This window comes from Caretta caretta, chromosome 23 (assembly GCF_965140235.1).
Source record: "Caretta caretta isolate rCarCar2 chromosome 23, rCarCar1.hap1, whole genome shotgun sequence".
NCBI lineage: Eukaryota > Metazoa > Chordata > Testudines > Cheloniidae > Caretta > Caretta caretta.
This window is the reverse complement of record NC_134228.1, coordinates 13,027,373-13,050,206: the sequence shown is the minus strand read 5'-3', so window position 1 is coordinate 13,050,206 and position 22,834 is coordinate 13,027,373. Positions and strand designations below refer to the sequence as shown.

Here is a 22,834-nt window from a genome sequence, read left to right as displayed (position 1 = left end):
CTGCGCTGTGTGTGTGTGTGTCTGGCTGTCCCTGGTGCCCCCTGCTGGAGGGGCCGGGTCCTGCGCTGTGTGTGTGTGTGTGTGTCCCTGGAGCCCCCTGCTGGAGGGACTGGGTCCTGCGCTCTGTGTGTGTCACTGGTGCCCCCTGCTGGAGGGGCCAGACCCAGCGCTGTGTGTATGTCCCTGGCGCCCCCTGCTGGAGGGGCTGGCTCCTGTGCTCTGTGTGTGTCCCTGGTGCCCCCTGCTGGAGGGGCTGGGTCCTGCGCTCTGTGTGTGTCCCTGGTGCCCCCTGCTGGAGGGGCCAGACCCAGCGCTGTGTGTATGTCCCTGGCGCCCCCTGCTGGAGGGGCTGGGTCCTGTGCTCTGTGTGTGTGTGTGTGTCCCCCTGGTGCCTCCTGCTGGAGGGGCCAGGTCCTGCGCCGTGTGTGTCCCTGGCGCCCCCTGCTGGAGGGCCGGGCCCTGCACTGGGGTGGGGGGGGATGATGCTGGAGCAAGCCCTTCAGTAGCTTGGACAATGCTGCCTCTGACCCCACCATTAATAAAGTTTAATTTAAATCCCTCCCCAAGGCCTCGCTGAACTGGGGGGGGGGGCAGTGCTGCCCCCCAGTGGCTGGGAGAACTGCCCCACACGGGGGGGGAGCATCTCATGGCCGGCCCATCTCATCCCTTCTACCTGCTCTGTTTGTCCAGCCATCTCCCCCCCCGCCATCCCCCCATGTACCTCTCCCCATCCATCCTTCCCCCCACCGACCACTCCATCCTGCTATCCCGTACAATGCAGCACTCGATCCCTCCATCTATCACCCCACAGCCTCCTTCCCCCCGACACACACACACCTCGCCCCCCCAACCCCACCTCCATCCATGGGGCCAGCCTCCCCTCGTGACTCGCTCGCTCGTGGGTAGAAGACACTTGGGGTTTAATATTCACTCTTTTTTAATCTCTTTGTTCATTTTGGCAAATTGGGAGCAGGCCAAAGGTCTACCCATGCCCACGTATTTACAGACCCGGCCTTGTTTGGCAGCTGCCTGGCAGGTGGTGGTGGGGGGGAGGCTCAGTTCTTGCCGGAGGGGGCAGGTGGATCCCCCCATTAATGACAAACTGATCCAGAAACGCACGCTGGAGGGTGCCGGTGAAATCCAGGCCCAGCCCCACTTCTGACACAGGCCAGATAGGGCTAGGCGAGGGGGTGGGACCCATGGGTAAAGGGACCTGTGGGTCTGATCCAGGGGGGCAGGACACCAGGCTAGAGAGACCCATGGGTCTGATCTGTGAGGGAGGGGGCAGGATACCAGGTAGATGAGCCCCCTAGAGGGGACAGGCCCCATGTCCCATTCCCTGCCCCCCTGAGCCAGCCAGTCCCCCCACCCTGGGGCCAGATGGGAACTGGCAGCCCCTAGAGGAGAAAGGCCCCGTGCCCCATTCACTAAGCCTATCCCCATGCACCCCAATGGGCAAAAGGCAGGGGATGGGCCCCACGGACTAGAAAATATACCCAGTGAACCTCCCCCCAAAAGGCTCTGTAACCCCCACGGACTCCATCAGGCTTCCAGTATAAACCGGTGGTGCCCCCCTCCAGTGCTGGTAATAACCCAGCAGCCGCCTGCCCCAGCCCAGGGTCTCCACTCTGCCCCCAGTACAAACCAGTGAGCGTCAGACCTTTTAAGACAAACCATCTCCCCCCACCCCGCCATTCCCCCTCCCCGCTGAACCCCAGGGCCCCAGCTGATCTCCAGCTGCAGGGGAGGGGGGAGGGATGCTCCATTGTCAGTGCATATCCTGGGGGGGGGCCACGAAGGTGTCTGTATAATGATGCCCCCCCTTGTCCATCCATCAGGTGGCATCTGGTGCCAGGAGGGGGAAGCAGGTGGCAGCTTTGGGGCCTACATTCCACAGTGTGGGGGGGGGGCAGGGCTGGTTGGGGGGATCCCCCCATTGCTGATGAGTTATGGGGCATTTCCCCTCTTTGCTTGAGACACAAAGAGTTAAACAAACCGGTAGGGGGACCAATTCCAGGCCCCACCCCCACGCCGCTCGGGGGGGGCAGTCTGAGCCCCCCACCCTGATACGTAGCTCGCTGCCCCTCGAGGTTGGATTTGGCACAAGACAGAGTTTTGACAGCAAACTCCCATGTGGGGGGAAGCGGGCAGAGAGGGGCACGGTGGGGCAGGTACATTCAGCAGCCTGGCTGCCCCCCTGCTTGCCCCCCATCGTCTGAGTCACTGTAAAAAAATTGTCCAGAGAAGCAAGTTCTTGTGGGGGCACTCGTGGGGGGAGGGATCCCCAAAATGCTGGCTGTGCCCCCCCCCGTCCGGGCGCCAATGGGTCTCTGTGTCCCCCAGAACATGCCTGGCGCATGCGTCTCCCAGCCAGGCTAGCGGGTGAGGGTGCGGGGGGGGCGATGGCCTGGCGCCACCCCATGGAGTCCCTGATTGCTGCGGGGTGGGTCCCCGCCTCAGTTCTCAATGGGGTCTGGAAGAGAAAGAGAGAGGAGCAGAAGGACAGAGCAAAAAGACCTGGATCAGCCCCACACATCCATCACCCCAATACCCGGCCCCTTCCCTGTCCCTGGATCAGCCCCATGAGCCCATCTACCCCAGTATCCTGCTCCTCCCTGCCCCGCTGGATCAGGCCCATGGGCCGGGCCCATCACCCCAGTATCCTGCCCTCTCTCTGCCCCTGGAGAGCCCCATGGGCCCATCTACCCTGGTATCCCGCCACCTCCCTGTCCCTGGATGAGCCCCAGAGGCCCATCACCCTGGTCTCCCGTCTCACTCACTGGCTGTGGGTGCCAGCTCGGCCTCGCGGGGGGCCAGGTGGGGCTCGAGGGCGGGGGAGACGGTGAAGCGGGAGAAGCGCAGGGCATCCATCAGGCTGGGCTCTGCCCCCTTGGCTGGGAGCAGCACGGGGGGCGGCGTCGGGAGAGCCCCCGAGCTGGGGTCCGTCACCATGGAGACGAAAGATGGGTTCTGGGCCATCAGCGGGAAATCGTCGTCCCATTCAAAGCTGCCACCTGGGGGCAGGGGGAGGGTGAGAGGGGGCATGGCCAGCCCCACCCCACTGCCAATGGCCCCTCCTCAGGGAGGGATCCCCACTGGGGCCGATGCCCCTTTTCCCATTGGTCAGCACAGCTGACCTCCCCTCCCCTCATTGGTCAGCATGGCTGATGTCCCCTCCCCAATTGGTTAGCACGACCAACGCCCATTTCCCCATTGGGCAACGCAGCCAAGGCCCCCTTCCCCATGGATATGTGGCCTGTGTCTAGCCCCCCATCTCCTCCTGAGCCCCCTTGAGCACCCACCTCCCCCTGGCTCAGCTTCCTCCCCTGCCGCCCGCCTCGGGGCACCCTGGCAAGGGGGTGTCGACCGGCAGCTGCTGTTTATGGCTGTATGCAAATGAGCATTTTAAAATAAGCAAATGAGCCCATGAAATAATTGGTGATGGCTTAGCCCCGCCCACCCCCCGGGGAGCCATTCCCACCCCCGTGGTGCGGGGCTCACTGAATCCGTCGGCGGGCGGGAAGGCCTCGAGGGCAGGCTGCCCCGTGGGGCCCTGGGTGGTGCCGCCCTCGCCCTCCGGGCCGCTCTGTGAGCTCAGCTCGTTGGTGGGTGTCTCCTAGGAGCAGACGGGGGAAAATTAATCCATAGGCCCCGCCCACTCCCGGCCTGGCCCCGCCCCCTTCCCATCACCCCCACACCCATGGCTCCTCCCTATTCCTTATCCCCGCCTTCCTACACCAGACTCGACCTGCTGCTCTCCTGGCCCCGCCCTCCATCCCCCAGGACCCGCCCACATCCCTGAGGCCCCACCCACATCCCCAGGCCCCGCCCTCACCTGGTCAAAGAGGTAGACGGTGAGGTCGTCGAAGAAGGACACCACCGTGCGTTTCCGGTCCAGCCCCAGTCCCCCGGGCCCCGCCCACATCCCCCGGGCCCCGCCCTCACCTGGTCGAAGAGGTAGACGGTGACATCGTCGAAGAAGGACACCATCTTGCGTTTCCGGTCCAGCCCCAGTCCCCCGGACCCCGCCCACCTCCCCCGGGCCCCGCCCTCACCTGGTCGAAGAGGTAGACGGTGACGTCGTCGTAGAAGGACACCATCTTGCGTTTCCGGTCCAGCCCCAGTCCCCCGGGCCCCGCCCACCTCCCCCCGGCCCCGCCCTCACCTGGTCGAAGAGGTAGACGGTGACGTCGTCGAAGAAGGACACCATCTTGCGTTTCCGGTCCAGCCCCAGTCCCCCGGGCCCCGCCCACCTCCCCCGGGCCCCGCCCACCTCCCCCCGGCCCCGCCCTCACCTGGTCGAAGAGGTAGACGGTGACGTCGTCGTAGAAGGACACCATCTTGCGTTTCCGGTCCAGCCCCAGTCCCCCGGGCCCCGCCCACCTCCCCCGGCCCCGCCCACCTCCCCCGGGCCCCGCCCTCACCTGGTCGAAGAGGTAGACGGTGACGTCGTCGAAGAAGGACACCATCTTGCGTTTCCGGTCCAGCTCGGCAGCCTCCTCGGCCGAGCGCGGGGACTTGAGCAGCCCACGCAGGTTGCGCCCGTCGTCCGAGTCGCTGACCACGATGGGGACGCCCCCGGCGCCCGGCGCCTCCTCGTCCTCCTCCTCCTCGCCCGGCCCCGGTGCCCCCCGCCCGGCCCCCTCCTCCTCCGGCGCCAGCCCCCCGCAGCTCTTCCGCCCCCCCGGGCCGGCGAAGGGCTGCAGGCTCAGCGGGGGCAGCGCCAGAGACAGGCGCGAGACCTTGGCTGCAGGCGGGGATGGGGCAGGGGGAGAGAAGGGGGGGCAAAGGTCAGGGTCAGGGTTGAGAGGTCAGGGTCGCCTCCCCCCCCATCCATCCCTGCCACCGTCCCCGCCGCCCCACACCCCCATCCTCCCTCCTTCCACCCCCCCACACCTCCCTTCCTCTGTCCTCTCACACGGTCCCTCTCCCTGCCCCCAGATGGCACCCCCTTCCCCACCCAGACGGTCCCCATCCCTTCCCCCAGATGGCACCCCCTTCTCCCCAAGATGGTCCCCATCCCTTCCCCCAGACGGTCCCCATCCCTTCCCCCAGATGGCACCCCCTTCCCCCCAAGATGGTCCCCATCCCTTCCCCCAGATGGTCCCCATCCCTTCCCCCAGATGGCACCCCCTTCCCCCCAAGATGGTCCCCATCCCTTCCCCCAGATGGCCCCATCCCTCCCCCCAGACGGTCCCTGCCCCCTCCCTCCGATGGCATCCCCGGCCCCTGGCGTCTCCCCACCTTTGATGTCCTCACTGCCTGGGCTCCCCGCCGTGCTGAAGTCGGAGTGGGGCTGCGGCTGCTCAGACGCCGGGTCGGCCCCCTCGGGGCTGGGGACAGGGGCCTCCCCGCTCAGCTCCGGCGCCCCCTGGCCGTCCAGCTGCCCTTCCTCGCTCTCCGCCCCTTGCTCCTCTTCCTGGGGCAGCCCGCCTGCCGCCTCTCCGCTGCCCCCTTCCTCCTCGTCTTGGGTGCCCTGGGCCCCCTCGGGCTCCAGGGCCCAGAGCCGGATCACGGCCTCCTCCTTGGCAGCTGGGGCCCCGGACGCCGGGGTCCTTGGGTCCCGGTAGCTGCAGAGCAGGTTGCGGGTGATGTTCTCCCGCAGCGACACCAGCAGCTGCTCCTTGCACACCTGCACCACGAAGCCGGCCTCTGTCTTGGCCAGCTGCCCCCCGCCCTGCCCCGCTGCCGGCACCTCCTCCTCCCCCTGGCCCCCCTCTGCCTCGCCGTCCGAAAAACAGGCCAGCCCCCGCCCCACGTCCACCTCCTCCTCCATCCCCGGCGTCGCCTCCGACAGTGTCAGGTCGCTGGTGGACTCCGAGAGGGGCGTGGGGGGCAGCTGGGGGGCGTCCCCTTGGCCGGGCAGCTCCCCGTCCTCTTCCTCCTCGGTCCGCTCCTCGGCCTCCCGGACGAGGAGCTCCGGGGAGAAGGTGCTCTCCGTCTCGTAGCCGCTGTCGGGGAACTTCTGGCCCGGCGAGGAGAAGCGGGAGGCCGGGCTGCAGCCCTCGGAGGAGCTGGCGTTGGAGGGGAGGTCCAGCGAGTCCCCGGAGTCCAGCGGGCCCTTCGGCCGGCCCGCCAGGGCCAGGCCGATCTGGGGGCCGTCCGCGAAGCCGTCCGCAGCCTCGGGCACGATGGCGATGGTCTCCTCGTCGGTGCTCTCCGCCAGCGTGGCCAGGGGCGGGATCTCCACCGGCACGATGGCGCTGCAGCAGGCGGCCGTCAGGCCGGGGAAGGGCGAGCCCGGCGGCCGCCCGGCCGCCCCCCGCTTGGGGTAGTCCTGGAGTTCGTAGCTCACCACGGCCGCGCCCATCAGCGGGTCGTAGAACGCCGAGGGCGGGGGCGGGGCCAGCGGCCCGGCCCCGCCCTCTCCGGCCCCGGGGGGCCCCTCTCCCAGCAGGATGGGGCAGTCGGCCAGGGAGCCCCGCTCCACCTTGAGGGAGGAGTCGTCCTCGGTGCCGTAGCTGTCGCGGTGGGGCCGGGGGATGGGGGCGTGGTTGCTCCAGCCGCTCACGACCTCCCCCCGGCCCGGGGCGCAGCGGCACCGCCCGCCCCGGCTGCAGAGCGGGCAGAGCAGGGGGTTGCGACGCCCGCCCCCCCCGCTGCTGGCGTCCTCCCCGTCCGTGCTGCCGGCTGAGCTCTGCTCCTCCATCAGCGAGGGCTCCCGGTCCCAGGGGGGCGAGGGGCGGAACTCCGAGGGGTCCCCCGCCAGCGTCTCCCCGGCCCCCCGCTCCTCCAGCCCCTCGCAGTCCCAGCCGTGCTGCTGCTCCTGCAGCCCCCGGTACACGTGCAGGAGCGACGCCCCCAGGAAGACGCCCCCTGGCGCCGGCTCCGTCAGCGAGGTCTCCTGGATCTCGGCCCGGAAGGGGTTGGCGCCACGCCCCACCGGCTCCCGGGACGCCGAGATGAAGGGGTTGGTGGCACCGGGGGCCCAGCTGGACGGCCCCTCCGGCAGGAGGCGGCGGCGGGCTGGTGGCGGGGGGCTGCCCCGGCCTGCTTCAATGGGGTCCCAGTCGGAAGGGAAGAGGGGCTCTGGCGGGGAGCCGGGCACCCCGTATTGGCGCTCGTAGACGGGGCTGGGGGTGCAGACAGTGCCCTCGGGCCCTTCCCCGTCCCCGTGCTCCTCCAGCCGGATGTAGTACTCGCTGCTGACCGAGGGGCTGCGGGCGCTAATCACCGGGACCACGCTGGGCGTCTCCAGGCTCTGCCGCGCCGGCGCCTCGTAGAAGGGGTTGGCGCCGGGCACGGCCAGGCCGCCGTTGCTGGAGGGGGCAGCCCCGGCCTTCCAGCGCCCCAGCCGGGCCTTCTCCCACATGTACTCGAAGTTCAGCCCCCGGCTGCTCTCGGTGACCGTCAGGACATCGTCCAGGTCGGCCCCCTGGAAGCCATCCAGCAGCGGGTAGGCCGAGATCTCCTCCGAGCGGCGCCGGCTTGCGGGGGAGGCGGCCGGTGAGCGCTTGGGCTTCAGGGCATTCCAGCGCCACTCGAAACTCTCCTCCGCCTGCGCATGGCAGCGCTCCGTCAGCAGGTAGGTCAGCTGCAGGTGCAGCTCCTCCAGCGTGGGACGCTGTGGCGCCGGCAGCCAGCAGGACTGCATCACCTCGTACCTGCAATGGGAGGGAGAGGGGGCAGTCAGGGCAGGGAGGGATGGAACAGTCAGAGAAGAACAGTCGGAAAACAAACAGCTGGAGAGGTGGAAGAAGCACCGGAGGGAGAGAGAGAGAAGAGTCAGGAATAAGCCAGCTGTAGAGACCGAAGAACAGCCAGAGAGACACAGAAGGACCGGCAGAAAACAACAGCCAGAGAAACAGCTGGAGAGAGGTGAAAGAACAGTCTGAAAACAACTGCCAGAAAGAGACAGAAGAATTGGAAAACAGACAGAGCAGTCAGAAAGTAACAGCCAAAGATACAGAAGAACTGTCAAAAAGAAGCAGAACAGCCAGAAAAAAAACTCAGAGAGAGACAGAAGAACAGGCAGAAACAGAAGAACAGTCGGGGGGGAAACAGCCTGTCAGAGAGAGACAGAAGAACCGTTGGAGAGAGAGAAAACAGTCAGGAAATAACAGCCAGAGAAGAGAACAGCTGGGAAGAGAGGCAGAAGAACAGTAAGAAAATACCAGCTGTAGAGACAGAAGACCAGTTGGTAACAGAAGACAGAAAAAATCAAGAGAGACAGAAAAAAACAGTCAGAAAACAGCCAAAGAGAGAACAGGCTGAAAATAACAGCCAAAGAGACAGAGAACAGTCAGAAGCATCAGCTGGAGAAACAGAAGTCAGAAAGAGCAAGAGAAGGGAAAACAGCCAGAGACAGAAGAACAGCCAGAAAAAACAAACAAACAGAAAAGTAGAAAGTAAAATCTGTAGAGACAGAAAAACAGTCGGAAACGGAAGAACAGTCAGAAAAACACAGCTAGAGAGAGGGAGGCAGAGGACCATTCGGAAAACAACGGTCAGAGAGAAAGAAGAACAGTCAGAAAACAACAGCCGGAGACACAGAGCAAAGCAGGACAAGATGAACGGCGAAATGAAGCAGTGATGGGGCCCAGCAACAGCCCAGCCAGGAACCACCCACGGCTGTCAGCGATGGAAGAGCCCGTCAGGCGCACACCGAGTCCGGTGGTCCTCAGCCCTTTGGAGCGGCTGTACCAGGCTAGGGTCATGGCCAGCTAGCTCCCCACAGACCCAGCCGCTTGCTGGGACCTGCCGGGGAGCTGGGGCGGCTGTGGGGCAGGGAGCCAGCGCTCACCAGTAGTCGGAATAGGGCAGCTTCAGGCGTGGCTTGGCCAGCTTCATCTGCTGTTCTTTGATGACGAAGGCGAGAACCTCCTCGTCCGACAGGTGCCGGTAGGGCTGGCTGCCGAATTCAAACAGCTCCCACATCGTCACCCCCAGGGACCTGGGCAAAGCAGGGTTACGGGGTGAGTGCGGGGACCCCTCGCCCGGCGCTGAGATGCAGCTGCTCTGGGGTGAGGCGCGGAGGCTGGGTATACGGGGACCCCTCGTGTGGTGCTTGGATGTGGCCCCTGTGGGGTGGAGTGCAGGGGCTGGGTATACGGGACCCCAGCGCTGGGACGCAGCCCCTCTGGGGTGGGCACATGGGCTGGTTAAACGGGGACTCCTCACCAGTGCTCAGATGCGGCCCCTCTCGGGTGGGGCATGGGCGGGGGTATATGGGAACCCCTCACCTGGTGCTGAGACGCAGCCCCTGTGGGGTGGGGTGTGGGGGCTGGTTATATAGGGACCCCTTGCCCGGTGCTGGGATGCGGCCCCTCTGGGGTTGGGCGCGGGGGCGGGTTAACAGCCACGTAGAACAGGTAGCTCTGAGACAGTGCTCCCGCCAAAGCTTCCCCCTTACTGACCCTTTGCCCCTCAGGCTGGGGGCGGCCCCGGCTGCCCGGGGGCTCGGCAGGGGGCAGAGGGTGCCGGGACACAGTGCGGGACTCACCAGACGTTGCTCTCCTTGCTCTGATCCACCACCACAAGCGTCCCGTGAACTTCGTCCAGCAGCTCCGGCGCCGCCCAGCGCAGCGGGATCCACAGCCGGTCGGGGGTGATGTAATAATCCTCCTGCACGGGGGGGAGAGGGGTCAGCACCGGGCAGGAACCCCCCCCGAGTCCCCTGAGCCAGCCAGTCCCTGCCCTGGGGCCGGGTGGGAGCCGGCGCCCCCTAGAGGGGAAAGGCCCCATGACCCATTTCCCACCCCCCTGAGCCAGCCAGTCCCTGCCCTGGGGCCGGGTGGGAGCCGGCGCCCCCTAGAGGGGAAAGGCCCCATGACCCATTCCCCACGCCCCTGAGCCAGCCAGTCCCCGTCCCACCCCAGGGCTCGCACCTTGTAGTTGTTGTGCGAGAGGCCATAGTCGCCGACCCGGACGGTGAGGTCGGAGGTCAGCAGGCAGTTCCGCAGGGCCAGGTCGCTGTGGGGGAACGTGGGGAGACCCCAGTCAGCAGCCGGCAGCTTCCCCTGGGGACACCCCACCTGTGTCACACCTGCCCTGGGGAGAGCGCTACCTCCCAGACACCCCCACTCTAATCCCTCCATCCCCCTCCCCTCCCGGAGGTGGGATAGAACCCAGGAGTCCTGGCCCCCAGCCCTCCCTGCTCTAACCAGTAGACCCCCCCTCCCCTCCCGGAGGTGGGATAGAACCCAGGAGTCCTGGCCCCCAGCCCTCCCTGCTCTAACCACTAAACCCCCCCTCCCCTCCCGGAGGTGGGATAGAACCCAGGAGTCCTGGCCCCCAGCCCTCCCTGCTCTAACCAGTAGACCCCCCCTCCCCTCCCGGAGGTGGGATAGAACCCAGGAGTCCTGGCCCCCAGCCCTCCCTGCTCTAACCACTAAACCCCCCCTCCCCTCCCGGAGGTGGGATAGAACCCAGGAGTCCTGGCCCCCAGCCCTCCCTGCTCTAACCAGTAGACCCCCCCTCCCCTCCCGGAGGTGGGATAGAACCCAGGAGTCCTGGCCCCCAGCCCTCCCTGCTCTAACCACTAAACCCCCCCTCCCCTCCCGGAGGTGGGATAGAACCCAGGAGTCCTGGCCCCCAGCCCTCCCTGCTCTAACCACTAAACCCCCCCTCCCCTCTCGGAGGTGGGATAGGCCCCCAGTCCTCCCTCCTGGCACTAACCCCCTGAATCCCCTCCCCTCCCGCAGCCGGGAGAGAACCCCGGCGTCCGGGTGCTCACCTGTGGATGTAATTGTTCTTGTGCAGGTGCAGCAGCCCCAAGGTGAGCTCATAGGCCATGCGCTGCAGGGTGCCGAGGTCGCGGGTCAGCAGGTCGGGGGTCAGCCCCTCGGCCTGGCGCTGGGCTCGCAGGTAGCGCTTCAAGTCGCCCTGGGGCAACGGGGGAGGGATGGGGGGGAGGTCAGGCAGGCCGGGGCACAGATGAGGGCACCGGGGACCCCGCGGGGGCCACCGTGCCCCTCCAGCAACCGGGAGCAACCTCGGAGCCCACAGCAGCTGGTAGAGTGGGGATTCCCCACCCAGCTTCCGGCAGCATGGGGCTATGACACACAGGTCGGCAGTGCGCACTGCCCCCAGGAGAGGGCGCACTCCCCTTCTCGGACAGACACACACACGCACAGCGGGGAGTTCTGCTCCCAGCCACCAGAGAGCAGTGGGACGACACACACACAAAGAGAGCCATTCTGAGCCCAGCCATCAGGACACACACACACACAAAGCCATCAGGACACACACCCCCCCCACACACCCCCACAGGGCTGAGCCCAGCCACGAGGGGACAGCACTGCGCCCCCCCCCATCCCCACGCAGCCCCCGCCCGCGCTCACCAGCTGGCAGAACTCCATGATGAGCAGGAAGGGGATGGTCTCCGTGCACAGCCCCAGACACTGCAGGATGTTCGGGTGCTGAAGGCTTCTTCAAAGCCGGGGGGACAGAGAGAGAGAGCGAGAGCACTGTCATTCCCCATGGCAACAGCGGCACCCGGATGCCTGGGTTCTATCCTGGCTCTGGGAGGGGAGGGGAGTCTGGTGGTTAGAGTGGGGAGGGGGCTGGGAGCCAGGACTCCTGGGTTCTCTCGGCAGCTCTGACAATGATTTAGTCTGGGCAAGCCCCTCCCCCACGTGCCTCGATTTCCCCCTCCGCAAAGTGTGTGTGTGGGGGGGAGGCTCCTGCCCTTTCCACAGGGGGCAGAAAGTTTCCCAAAGGGCTGGAAAATGCTGTGGGATCCTCAGTGGAGAGGGGTGGGGGACGATCCCAGTGACTAGCTCCTCCAAACCCTTCCCAGATCCTCCCATACTGACGGGCTGGGGAAGGAGGCGTGGGGGTGTGTGTGTGTGTGTGGTGATTTTTAGCGGTGGGACTTTTATCTCGACGCTGTGGCTTTAAACACAGGTGTGGCAAGCCCTGCCCCCAATCTCAGTAAGTCTGGGTTGAAACAGGACCACCATGGGCTGCTTTCACACCACTGCATGATACAGGTTTCCTCTTATCTTTGTGCTCTAAGGATGCTGAGATGTGACTGCTTCTGGGGTGGGGCGCGAGGCCTGGGTATACGGGGACCCCTCGCCCGGCACTGAGATGCAGCCACCTCTGGGGTGCGGCACAGGGACTGAGTATACGGGGACCCCTCGCCTAGCGCTGAGATGCAGCCACTTCTGGGGATCCCCCATCCCCTAATTACCGATAGGGCTGAGCCTCCGACAGGAACTTCCTCTGCTCCAGGGGTCCGGCGCTGACCCGGAGCTCCTTCACCACCACCTGGGCTGGGGTGAAGTCAGAGAAGATCTCCCCCAGGATCACCTAGGAGACAGATCTGACAGTCATACCACAGGGTCTGCACCCCAGTGGGGCCCAATCCCCCCCCCATGCCTCCGCCTGTGGTGGGGGGCCCCCACTAGGGGGGAAGATTAGCGTGCAGTCTCTGAGGCCCGTCCAGCCCTCGGCCTCTCTGGTGTGGGGGCTGCTGAGACCCCGCAAACTTGTTTCACACAGGGGCAACAAAATGGCGTGTCAGATGGGAACAGCTCCCCGTCACTAGAGCGGAAAGGCCCAGAGCCCCATTCCCACTCCCACCCCAAGCCAGCCAGTCCCCGCCCTGGGGCGGGGTGGGAGTTGGCGTCCTCTAGAGGGGAAAGGCCCCATGCCCCATTCCCTGCCCCCTTGAGCCAGCTAGTCCCCGCCCTGGGGACAGGTGGGAACCGGCTCTCCCTGGATGTGACACCTGTGGAGGCCGGGGGGGCGGGGAGCAGGTAGCAAAGTGGCAGGGGAGGCGCACTCACCTTCCCAAACCAGCCGTTCCCGATCTCCTGCAGGTAGCTGAGGTGCTGCCGGCTCAAGCCCAGATGCTTCACTAGGTCTGGAAGGGGACACAGGAGGGTGAGGAGGGGCTGAACCCTGCCAGCACCTCCACTGGGGAGAAGGGAGCTCCCGTGATGGCCCTCTACCCACCTTCATCCGATCCCTCCTCCTAGCAGGAAAGAGGTTAGGACCAGGGGGTCGCAATCCTCCTTCAGAGGCCCCCAGGAGGCTGGGTCATCGGCTCCTCCGCAACACGGCTTCCAGAATCACTGGCTAATCTAGAACCATGTTCCCAGAGTCGCTGCATCCCCATTGGGTCATCTAGAACATGGCTTCGAATGGAGCGGACACCTCGATTGCTAGTCTAGAATGTGCTTTCCAGAGTTGCTTCATCTGCACCCACTCATCTAGAACCTCACTGGTCTAGAATCGGGTTGCGAGAGTCATTGCGCCTGAGAACTTTTTTTCGAATATACCCCTAGTGTCATAGACTAATCTAGAACATGGTGTCCAGAGCTGCTTTGTCCACACTAGTTAGTCTAGAACATTACTTGTCTATAAAGAGATTTCCAGAGCTAGATCATTGTTAGTCTAGACCCTCTTTCCCAGTGTCATTACTTCCACATTTGGTTAGTCTAGAGTCTGCTTTACAGTGTCACTGCTGCCTCATTGGTTGGTCTAGAACCTGCTTTCTTGATTTGCTGCATTTCCATTGGCTACTCTAGATCCCAGCCTCCAGTCACTGAATCTTCACTGTTTAATGTAGAATGTGGTTACCAGAATCTCTGCGTCCTCATTGGGTAGTCTAGAACATGGTCTGTGGTCTTTTGCCCTATCTGCTGATCCAGAATGTGGCATCTAATGCCATTGTGTCCCGGATGCTAGTTCAAGGCTGCAGCCATTTCAGCCCCTTTGTCAGGTCTAGTTTTGACCTAATAAATAATTAGTGGCTGATCTAGATCCTGGTGGGTCTACACATAGTGTCTCAACACTCACTGGGTAGCTTAGAACCTTATTTCCAGAGCCATTTCATCCCCATTGGCTAGCCTGGAAACAGAGTCAGTCCATCTCCACTGACCAGAATAACCTCTTCCACGTTGATTAGCCTAGAACCAGAGCTTTCTCATCCTCGTCAACTACCTAAAATAAGAGTCACCACATCCCAGTTGACTAGTGTAGAACCAATGCCTCCCCATGGACTAGCTTAGAACCAGTACCACCAATCCCACTGACAAGCCTAGAACCAGAGTCTCCCTACCTCCATAGACTAGTCTAGAACCAGAACTCCCCCTTGCCCATTGACTAACCAAGAACCAGAGGCACCCAGTCTCCATTGACTAGCCTAGAACCAAGCTAACATAGCCCATTCCCACTGGACAACCAAGAACCTGGTTTTCCAATCCACCCCATCCCCACAGTCCAGGCATGTATCACACCCAGTTGGGAGACAAGCATGTTGTGACGAAGTGGGACTGTTCTTAATGTTTCCTCTGAATAGTGTGGGGGTGCCTCAGTTTCCCCTAGGCAGTTCTTAAGTATCTAGGTGGTGGGGTAAGGGTGTATGATCATTGCAGTGCCCTAGAGGGCATGTGTGTGCAGGAGTCTGGACACAGAGAATGGCCGACACCCTGTTTCCTGGCAACTGATGGCCTGGGCCTTTCCCCCCCTGCAAGGTGAGAGCTGAAGGGTTGGAGAACAAAGGAATCAGGTGACCTACTGGCCCGGGAAAGGAACAAAGCCCAGAGGAGGAGGGGCTGGAGGGTTTTTCAGTTTGGGGCTGGCTGGGACATGGAGTGAAGTGCAGACGTGGTTGTCTGGCTCACTGCCCCCCAGAATGGACCCAGCTGAGGGGTCCCGTTCTCTGCACCTGCAAGCTCTGTTTTAGACCATGTTCCTGTCGTCTAATAAACCTTCTGTTTTACTGGCTGGCTGAGAGTCACGTCTGACTGCGAAGTTGGGGTGCAGGACCCTCTGGCTTCCCCAGGAGCACCGCCTGAGCGGACTCGCTGTGGGAAGCGCACGGAGAGGCAGAGGATGCTGAATGCTCCGAGGTCAGACCCAGGAAGGTGGAAGCTGTGTGAGCTGTGTGTCCTGAAGACAGGCTGCTCACAGAAAGGCGACTACCCCAGAGTCCTGACTGACTTCATGGGGAGCAGTTCCAGAGCATCGCCCAGGAACTCCGTGACAACTGGTGGCAGCGGTGGGATGTACTGCACCCCGTGGATGGCGCTTCCTGCAGTAAGTGACTGGGGAGCAGTAACACGAAGGGGGATTGCCGAGGACCAGGCCTGCTGAAGGCTCAGAAAGGAGCGGTTTCGGGGGGCGGTTAACCCCTGGGAGTGTGTGACCAGCGAGAAGTACTGTGCAGTAATGGGGTCCCCCTGGGGACTGCAGTGAGCAGTCTCAGGGGCGGAGGAGTCTGCAGCTCGACCCTGGCAAAGAGGTGGTGACCTCGAGAAGGGCTGGCACACTAGGGGTTCTCCCTGGAAACCGTGGGGAGCTGAGAACACACGGGCCTGTGAGTCCACAACAACTTGGGAGGAGCGGAGTGATGGCCTGTCACCGTCTCCTTAAGAAGGACATTGTAACCCTGTGCAAAAAGAGAGGGTTGAGCATTGGAAAGTTCACCAAAGCAGAGCTAATCGTGCAGCTGGAGGAGGATGACCGCTCTAAGGAACAGATTCCTGACCCCAACTGGGGCTATAGCAGGATCTGGGAGCAGCTGAAGCGGAAGCCAGGCATCGCCAAGACTCCTGTCCCCGACCAGACGAGGGTCTTCACGATCGGGTTCCCCATCGGGGGATCAAGACGGATGGGATTGGAGCTGAGTCTGAGAGAGCAAGAGGACCGTGGGAGACAGCGAGAGCCCGAGAAAGAGCTGCAGAAGCAGCAGCAGCATGAACTGGCGGTGGGGGAGCGGAGAGGCCTAGGGGACCTCCCCGGGGTGAGTGGGGATAGATCCCGGGGGGCCAGTTCCGCAGGGAACCTCGAGACTAAATTGCTGCCCCTGGTTAAGGAGGGGGGGGTGTGGATGCCCACCTCACTGCCTTTGAGCAGGCTGGCGATTTGAACCAAGGGGACCCTGCGGAAAAGCCCCGGTGTCTAGCTCCCTTGCTGGGTCCCAAGGCCACAGACTCCGTCAGCCAGATGGTTGGGGATGTGGACAGGCTCCCACTCCTGACCCCAACCTATATGTCTGTGTGGAGTTTCCTGGGGCCAGGCCCCCCGGACCTCCAGTGGGAGCAGAAGGTGATGGTCAATGGGGAGACATTCTTGGGGTGGCCAAAGGGCATGGGCTGCATAAACCTTCCCACATGCGGCCTGCGAGTGCTATCGACCACCCCTGACCTAAGGGAGGGCGTGAAACTGGAAGGGCCTGGTGTAACTCCTACCAAGGAATGGGAGAGATGCTGGGGCATCCATGGGAATGTTGGTGGCTTCGAACTTCCCCAGGTCACCGGCTAAAGTGACCCCGCTCAGTTCGATCTCGAAGGGGGGAGAGATGTGACGAAGTGGGACTGTTCTTAATGTTTCCTCTGAATAGTGTGGGGGTGCCTCAGTTTCCCCTAGGCAGTTCTTAAGTATCTAGGTGGTGGGGTAAGGGTGTATGATCATTGCAGTGCCCTAGAGGGCATGTGTGTGCAGGAGTCTGGACACAGAGAATGGCCGACACCCTGTTTCCTGGCAACTGATGGCCTGGGCCTTTCCCCCCCTGCAAGGTGAGAGCTGAAGGGTTGGAGAACAAAGGAATCAGGTGACCTACTGGCCCGGGAAAGGAACAAAGCCCAGAGGAGGAGGGGCTGGAGGGTTTTTCAGTTTGGGGCTGGCTGGGACATGGAGTGAAGTGCAGACGTGGTTGTCTGGCTCACTGCCCCCCAGAATGGACCCAGCTGAGGGGTCCCGTTCTCTGCACCTGCAAGCTCTGTTTTAGACCATGTTCCTGTCGTCTAATAAACCTTCTGTTTTACTGGCTGGCTGAGAGTCACGTCTGACTGCGAAGTTGGGGTGCAGGACCCTCTGGCTTCCCCAGGAGCACCGCCTGAGCGGACTCGCTGTGGGAAGCGCACGGAGAGGCAGAGGATGCTGAATGCTCCGAGGTCAGACCCAGGAAGGTGGAAGCTGTGTGAGCTGTGTGTCCTGAAGACAGGCTGCTCACAGAAAGGCGACTACCCCAGAGTCCTGACTGACTTCATGGGGAGCAGTTCCAGAGCATCGCCCAGGAACTCCGTGACACATGTCCTCTACCTGTCTTGGGCATCTGCTGGCTGGGAGCCGGGAGCGAGACCTCAGAGAGCGGCAGGATGTAGACGTCTGGGATGGACTGGGACGATGAGGTCTCCTCGGCGGGTGGCGTGTACTCCCCTGAATACTCCTCCCCATCCGGGTTCTCGAACTCCTGCAGGGTGCAAGCAGACAGGGACGCATGAGGACCTGGGGTGTCGTGTCTCTCTCCACTTGCCCCCTCCTTTCTAGGGCCTATGTCTCTCTAGGCACAGGGCCTGGGAACCACAAATCCCAGGGGTGGAAGGCAGGTGGTCCCGGGCTCAGAACAGGGGTGTTCCAGGTGTGTGGTTTTCCCTTAAAAGGCCAGCATGCCCTGTGACACCCAGCTGTGCTCCTCCCCAGCCCCAGCCACCTCTCACCTTGAAGCCAACATCGCCCCGTTTGCAGCACAGACAGGTGAGCAGGAGAAAGATGAAGGCCAGGAGACCCGAACAGGAGATCAAGACCACGGCATATGGGGGTGCAAGAGGGAACCGGCCTTGGGACAGACCATCTAGGGGAGAGAGAAATGAGAGTAAGAACTCGCCCGGCGCTGAGATGCAGCCCCTCTGGGGCGGGGCATGGGAGCTGGTTATACAGGGATCCCTTGCATGGCACTGAGATGCGGCCACCTCTGGGGCAGGGCGGGGGACTGGTTAGACCACTGTGCTCAGCTATTGATATAACAGCTCATTTCTGCATAGCTCCCACACGGTCGTTAATTCAGGCCCCCTCCCCGCTCTTGAAGACCACTGCCCAGACTCCTCTTCCCCCCGTCACAACATGCCCCAGTGGTCCGGACCCTCCCCCATTCCTGGGACTGTCGTGATTGAGCTCTGTGGGGAAAACCCCATTGGAACCGCTACCAGTTCCGGGCGTTACAGGGCAAATAACGCCCAGTCCCCGTTGAAATGGTAATTCGTGGCAAATGATGATTTAACTGGGAATTGGTCCTGCTTCGAGCAGGGGGTTGGACTAGATGACCTTCTGGGGTCCCTTCCAACCCTGATATTCTATGATTCTATGATTTAGGGAGGGGGCGAGGGATGGATGAATGGATGTGGAGCGCGGACAGGCAGACAGACTTCTCCGAATTCACCCATCAGGAACTGGGCCAAGACCCCTCCCCAAATCACTGACTAGGAATTGGGCCTTGATCCCCAACTGCCCCACTAGTAACCGGGCCAAGACACTACCTGCAACTCACCCACCGGGCACCAGGCCGACAGCTCTTGTACCCCAAATTACCCCTCCCGAAACCTGACCCAAAACCACCCCCAAACACCTGCTCTGGGGACTGGACCCAGACACGCCCCCTCAACCAACTTGCTGGGAACCAGGCCCAGGTCCCACACACTCCCGTCATACCAGGGTGCCACAGGCCCAGCCGCCCAAAATGTGGACCTCTCCCCTCCCCGCAAAATCCATAACGCACCCCCCCCACCAGCACCCCAACTCCCAACACCCCATCCCCACCCTCCTGCCGCCACACAAACACATGTCACTAGCCCGGGGCTGACTAAGCCGCTCTGTGGAGGGACAGGCCTGGCCACCTAAGAAGAGAAACTTACAACCCAGCCACGGGGGAGGGAAACCCCCATCCCGACCCAGCCCCCCAAATGACACACAAAGAGATGGGGTCGTGTCGGCGGAGGGGACGGGCGCGCAAACAGGTGCTGCTCGATGGAGGGGTGGAAAGCAGATGGAACAGAAGTAAGGAAGGAGAAATGGGACATGGCAGGGAGGGAGCGAAGGAAGGGAGGGAGAAGGAATGGGACTGCGGAGGGAGGGAGCAAAGGAAGGAATGGAGGAGGAAGGGGACAGCAGAGGGAGTGAGCGAAGGAAGGGAGGAAGGAGGAAGGGGATGGCGGAGGGAGGGAGCGAAGGAAGGGAGGGAGAAGGAATGGGACTGCGGAGGGATGAAGGAGGAATGGGACGGCGGAGGGAGGGAGCGAAGGAAGGGGACGGCGGAGGGAGGAAACGAAGGAAGGGATGGAGGAGGGAGGGGATGGTGGAGGGAGGGAGCGAAGGAAGGGATGGAGGAGGGAGGGGACGGCGGATGGAGGGAGCAAAGGAAGGGATGGAGGAGGAAGGGGACAGCAGAGGGAGGGAGCGAAGGAAGGGATGAAGGAGGAAGGGGACAGCGGAGGGAGGGAGCGAAGGAAGGGATGAAGGAGGAAGGGGATGGCAGAGGGATGAAGGAGGAAGGGGACAGAGGATAGAGGGAGTGAAGGAAGGGATGGAGGAGGAAGGGGACGGCGGATGGAGGGAGCAAAGGAAGGGATGGAGGAGGAAGGGGATGGCAGAGGTAGGGAGCAAAGGAAGAGATGGAGGAGGAAGGGGACGGCGGAGGGAGGGAGCGAAGGAAGGGATGGAGGAGGACGAGGATGGCGGAGGGATGAAGGAGAAAGGGGATGGCAGATGGAGGGAGCGAAGGAAGGGATGGAGGAGGAAGGTGACGGCGGAGGGAGGGAGCGAAGGAAGGGATGGAGGAGGAATGGGACGGCGGAGGTATGAAGGAAGAAAGGGACTGTGGATGGAGGGAGCGAAGGAAGGGATGAAGGAGGAAGGGGACGGCGGAGGGAGGTAGTGAAGGGAGGGATGAAGGAGGAAGAGGACGGTGGATGGAGGGAGCGAAAGAAGGGATGGAGGAGGAAGGGATGGCAGAGTCAGGGAGCGAAGGAAGGGATGGAGGAGGAAGGGGACAGCAGAGGTAGGGAGCGAAGGAAGGGATGGAGGAGGAAGGGGATGGTGGAGGGCGGGAGTGAAGGAAGGCATGAAGGAGGAAGGGGACGGTGGATGGAGGGAGCAAAGGAAGGGATGGAGGAGGAAGGGGACGTCAGAGGGAGGGAGCGAAGGGAGAGATGGAGGAGGAATGGAATGGTGGAGGGATGAAGGAGGAAAGGGATGGCGAAGGGAGGGAGAGAAGGAAGGAATGAAGGAGAAAAGGGATGGCAGAGGGAGGTAGCGAAGGGAGGGATGAAGGAGGAAGGGGACGGCAGAGGGATGAAGGAAGAAGGGGACATCGGAAGGAGCGAGTGAAGGAAGGGATGGAGGAGGAAGGGGACGGCAGAGGTAGGGAGCGAAGGAAGGGCTGGAGGAGGAAGGGGATGGTGGAGGGAGGGAGCGAAGGGAGGGATGAAGGAGAAAAGGGATGGCAGAGGGAAGTAGAGAAGGGAGGGATGAAGGAAGTATGGAGAGCAGGTTAGAGTGAACAAGGAAGGGATTGAGGAGGAATGGTAAGCAGGTTACAGCGACGGAAGGGATGAAGGAGAAAGGGGATGTCAGAGGGAGGGAGCAAAGGAAGGGATGGAGGAGGAAGGGGACGTTGGAGGGAGGGAGCGAAAGAAGGGATGAAGGAGGAAAGGGATGGCGGAGGGAGGTAGCGAAGGAAGAGATGAAGGAGGAAGGGAACAGCGGAGGGAGGAAGGAGGAATGGGGCAGCGGACAGAGGGAGTGAAGGAAGGGATGAAGGAGAAATGGGACAGCGGAGGGAGGAAGGAGGAATGGGGTGGCGGATGGAACAAGCGAAGGAAGGGATGAAGGAGGAAGGGGACGGCGGAGGGAGGGAGCGAAGGAAGGCATGAAGGAGGAAAGGGATGGCAGAGGGAGGGAGCGAAGGAAGGGATGAATGAGGAAGGGGATGGCAGAGGGATGAAGGAGGAATGGGACAGCGTATGAGGGAGCGAAGGAAGGGATGAAGGAGGAAGGGGATGGCGGAGGGATGAAGGAGGAATGGGACGGTGGACGGAGGGAGTGAAGGAAGGGATGAAGGAGGAATGGGACAGCAGAGGGATGAAGGAGGAAGGGGATGTCAGACGGAGGGAGTGAAGGAAGGGATGAAGGAGGAATGGGACAGCGGAGGGATGAAGGAGGAAGGGGATGTCAGAGGGAGGGAGTGAAGGGAGAGATGGAGGAGGAATGGGACAGCGGAGGGAGGAAGGAGGCATGGGACGGCGGATGGAATGAGTGAAGTAAGGGATGGAGGAGGAAGGGGATGGCGGAGGGATGAAGGAGGAATGCGACGGTGGACGGAGGGAGCGAAGGAACGGGATGGCGGAGGGAGGGAGCGAAGGAAGGCATGAAGGAGGAAGGGGATGGCAGAGGGATGAAGGAGGAATGGGACAGCGGATGGAGGGAGCGAAGGAAGGGGATGGCGGAGGGAGGGAGTGAAGGGAGGGATGGCAGAAGAAAGGAAAGCAGGTTAGAGCAAACAAGGAAGGGATGGAGGAGGGATGGTAAGCAGGTTACAGCGACAGAAGGGATGAAGGAAGCAGAGGAGGGATGAAGAGGTGGAAGGACCGGAGGGGGGGGATCCGCCAGGGGATCTGTCCCCTCCGCATGCCCAGACACCGGGGAGGCCGTCCAGGCCCGGGGCTCACCGTTCTCCAGCGGCGCTGCCAAGGCTCTGTCCGGGTTGAAATACGACATAGAGGCGGCCAGCAGGACGACAGGCCCCTGTCTTAGCATTGTCGGGGCTCAGCGGGCATCGATCGGCGGGGGCCACCGGCGGGGAGATGGCCTAGGTCTGGGAAGGGATCGGGGGGGACCCGGGGTAGGGAAGCCAGGCGCGGGCCCCGCCGCCTGAAACGGGGGAGGTGCGCGGGACAGGGGGGGCGCGCCCGGTGGCTTTCACACATCCGACGGGACGAGGGGGACCCGGGCCAGAGGGCACCCCGGCTTCGCATCTCCGGGAAGATGGGCCGGCCTGGCCTGGGCTGCTACCGGGTTTTCATCCCGAAGCATCTTCCTTCCTTCCTCCGCCTCAGGGCCCCCAGGGGAAGGAGGGAAGGGGCCAATCCGCCCAGCGGAGGGCTGGCGGGGGCCAAGCGATAGGAAGGATCAGGCACGGGCTATGCCCATGCCAACAATAGAGTGGGGAGAGAAGAATTGGGGAGGGTGGGATGCAGGGCAGAAAGGAAGACTGGGGCGGGGGGGGGGGAGATCCCGGCCGACGTCTGGGTTTCCCCCCCTTTTCCAGGGATGGGGGGGGCGGGGAAGTGGATGAGGAGGGGAAGGGGAGAAGAAAAGGAGGATCAAATCCAATGGGAGGCTGGCTGATTTCGGCATCCGCCTGGCTGGGGAGCGGGGCTGCTGGAATTGATGGAGACAAGACCCACCCCCTTCGGACAGACCCCCCCCCCAGTCACCGCCGGGCTCGCTGATTGGGCCTAGGAGCTGTCCGTCAGGGCCAGAAGCCCAAAGAAAGGAGAGAGGAAGGGAGAGGGGGAGGGCGGAGAGATGCAGGAGATGGAGGGGGGGAGCGTCTCCATGGTTACCTTCTCCCTGGTACCAGCCTCAGCAGCACTGGGGCACTGTGGGAGAGGGATGGGGAGGGAAGGTGTGTGTGTGTTGGGGGGGGTATTTTGGGGAGAGGGTGGAGTTTGGGGGTGCAGGGTGTTGGGAGGAGCCGCCGGGGGATTCCCCAAGCCAGAGTGTGGGGAGAGAGCTGGGTGGAGGTGTCATGTGCAAACACACGCAGTGTCACATACACAATGGGCCACACACACACACACACACACACACGAACATACACGGCTCGCACACACCCTGACAGTGTCAGATACACAAACGGCTCACACACACCCTGACTGTCACACACACACAGCTCGCACGCACCCTGTCACACACACATGGCTCACACACACTCTGACAGTGTCACATACACATGGCTTGCACACACCCTGACAGTGTCAGATACACACATGGCTCGCACACACACTGACAGTATCATACACACACCCCCTGACAGTGTCACATACACACATGGCTTTCACACACACTGACAGTGTCACATACACACATGGCTCATGCACAC

The 22,834-nt window shown here is 62.7% G+C and overlaps 2 protein-coding genes across 3 annotated transcripts; both read right to left on the bottom strand.

Annotated features, from left to right (window-relative positions):
- Positions 1-919: 919 nt before the first annotated feature.
- Positions 920-22,131, bottom strand: LMTK3 (lemur tyrosine kinase 3). 2 transcript variants are annotated; one of them, XM_048832444.2, is made up of 15 exons: positions 21,399-22,131; positions 17,397-17,530; positions 16,999-17,149; positions 12,735-12,811; positions 12,137-12,255; positions 11,283-11,370; positions 10,676-10,824; positions 9,828-9,912; positions 9,443-9,564; positions 8,744-8,893; positions 5,245-7,604; positions 4,425-4,747; positions 3,502-3,616; positions 2,781-3,014; positions 920-2,473 (listed from the first exon to the last, which is right to left on the bottom strand). In XM_048832444.2, exons 1-15 carry the CDS (start codon positions 21,484-21,486, stop codon positions 2,457-2,459), a joined length of 4,212 nt encoding a protein of 1,403 aa, XP_048688401.2. In that variant the 5' UTR covers positions 21,487-22,131; the 3' UTR covers positions 920-2,456. The 2 variants fall into 2 exon arrangements, with proteins under 2 accessions (XP_048688401.2, XP_048688402.2); XM_048832445.2 differs by having other exon boundaries at positions 11,283-11,367.
- Positions 18,112-20,683, bottom strand: LOC142069896 (uncharacterized). Its single transcript, XM_075122651.1, has 2 exons — positions 18,588-20,683; positions 18,112-18,125 (listed from the first exon to the last, which is right to left on the bottom strand). Exons 1-2 carry the CDS (start codon positions 20,599-20,601, stop codon positions 18,112-18,114), a joined length of 2,028 nt encoding a protein of 675 aa, XP_074978752.1. The 5' UTR covers positions 20,602-20,683.
- Positions 22,132-22,834: the final 703 nt, after the last annotated feature.

Excerpts from the sequence above, each read along its gene's own strand:
- LOC142069896 (XM_075122651.1), bottom strand. The coding sequence starts at position 20,601 with ATGCCTTCCTTCGCTCCCTCCCTCCGCCGTCCCCTTCCTCCTTCATCC.
- LMTK3 (XM_048832444.2), bottom strand. The coding sequence starts at position 21,486 with ATGCTAAGACAGGGGCCTGTCGTCCTGCTGGCCGCCTCTATGTCGTAT. Across the intron at positions 12,812-16,998 it reads CCAGCAGATGCCCAAGACAG|ACCTAGTGAAGCATCTGGGC; the intron begins GTAGAGGACATG and ends GTCCCCTTCCAG. Across the intron at positions 7,605-8,743 it reads CTGCCCTATTCCGACTACTG|GTACGAGGTGATGCAGTCCT; the intron begins GTGAGCGCTGGC and ends CTCCCATTGCAG.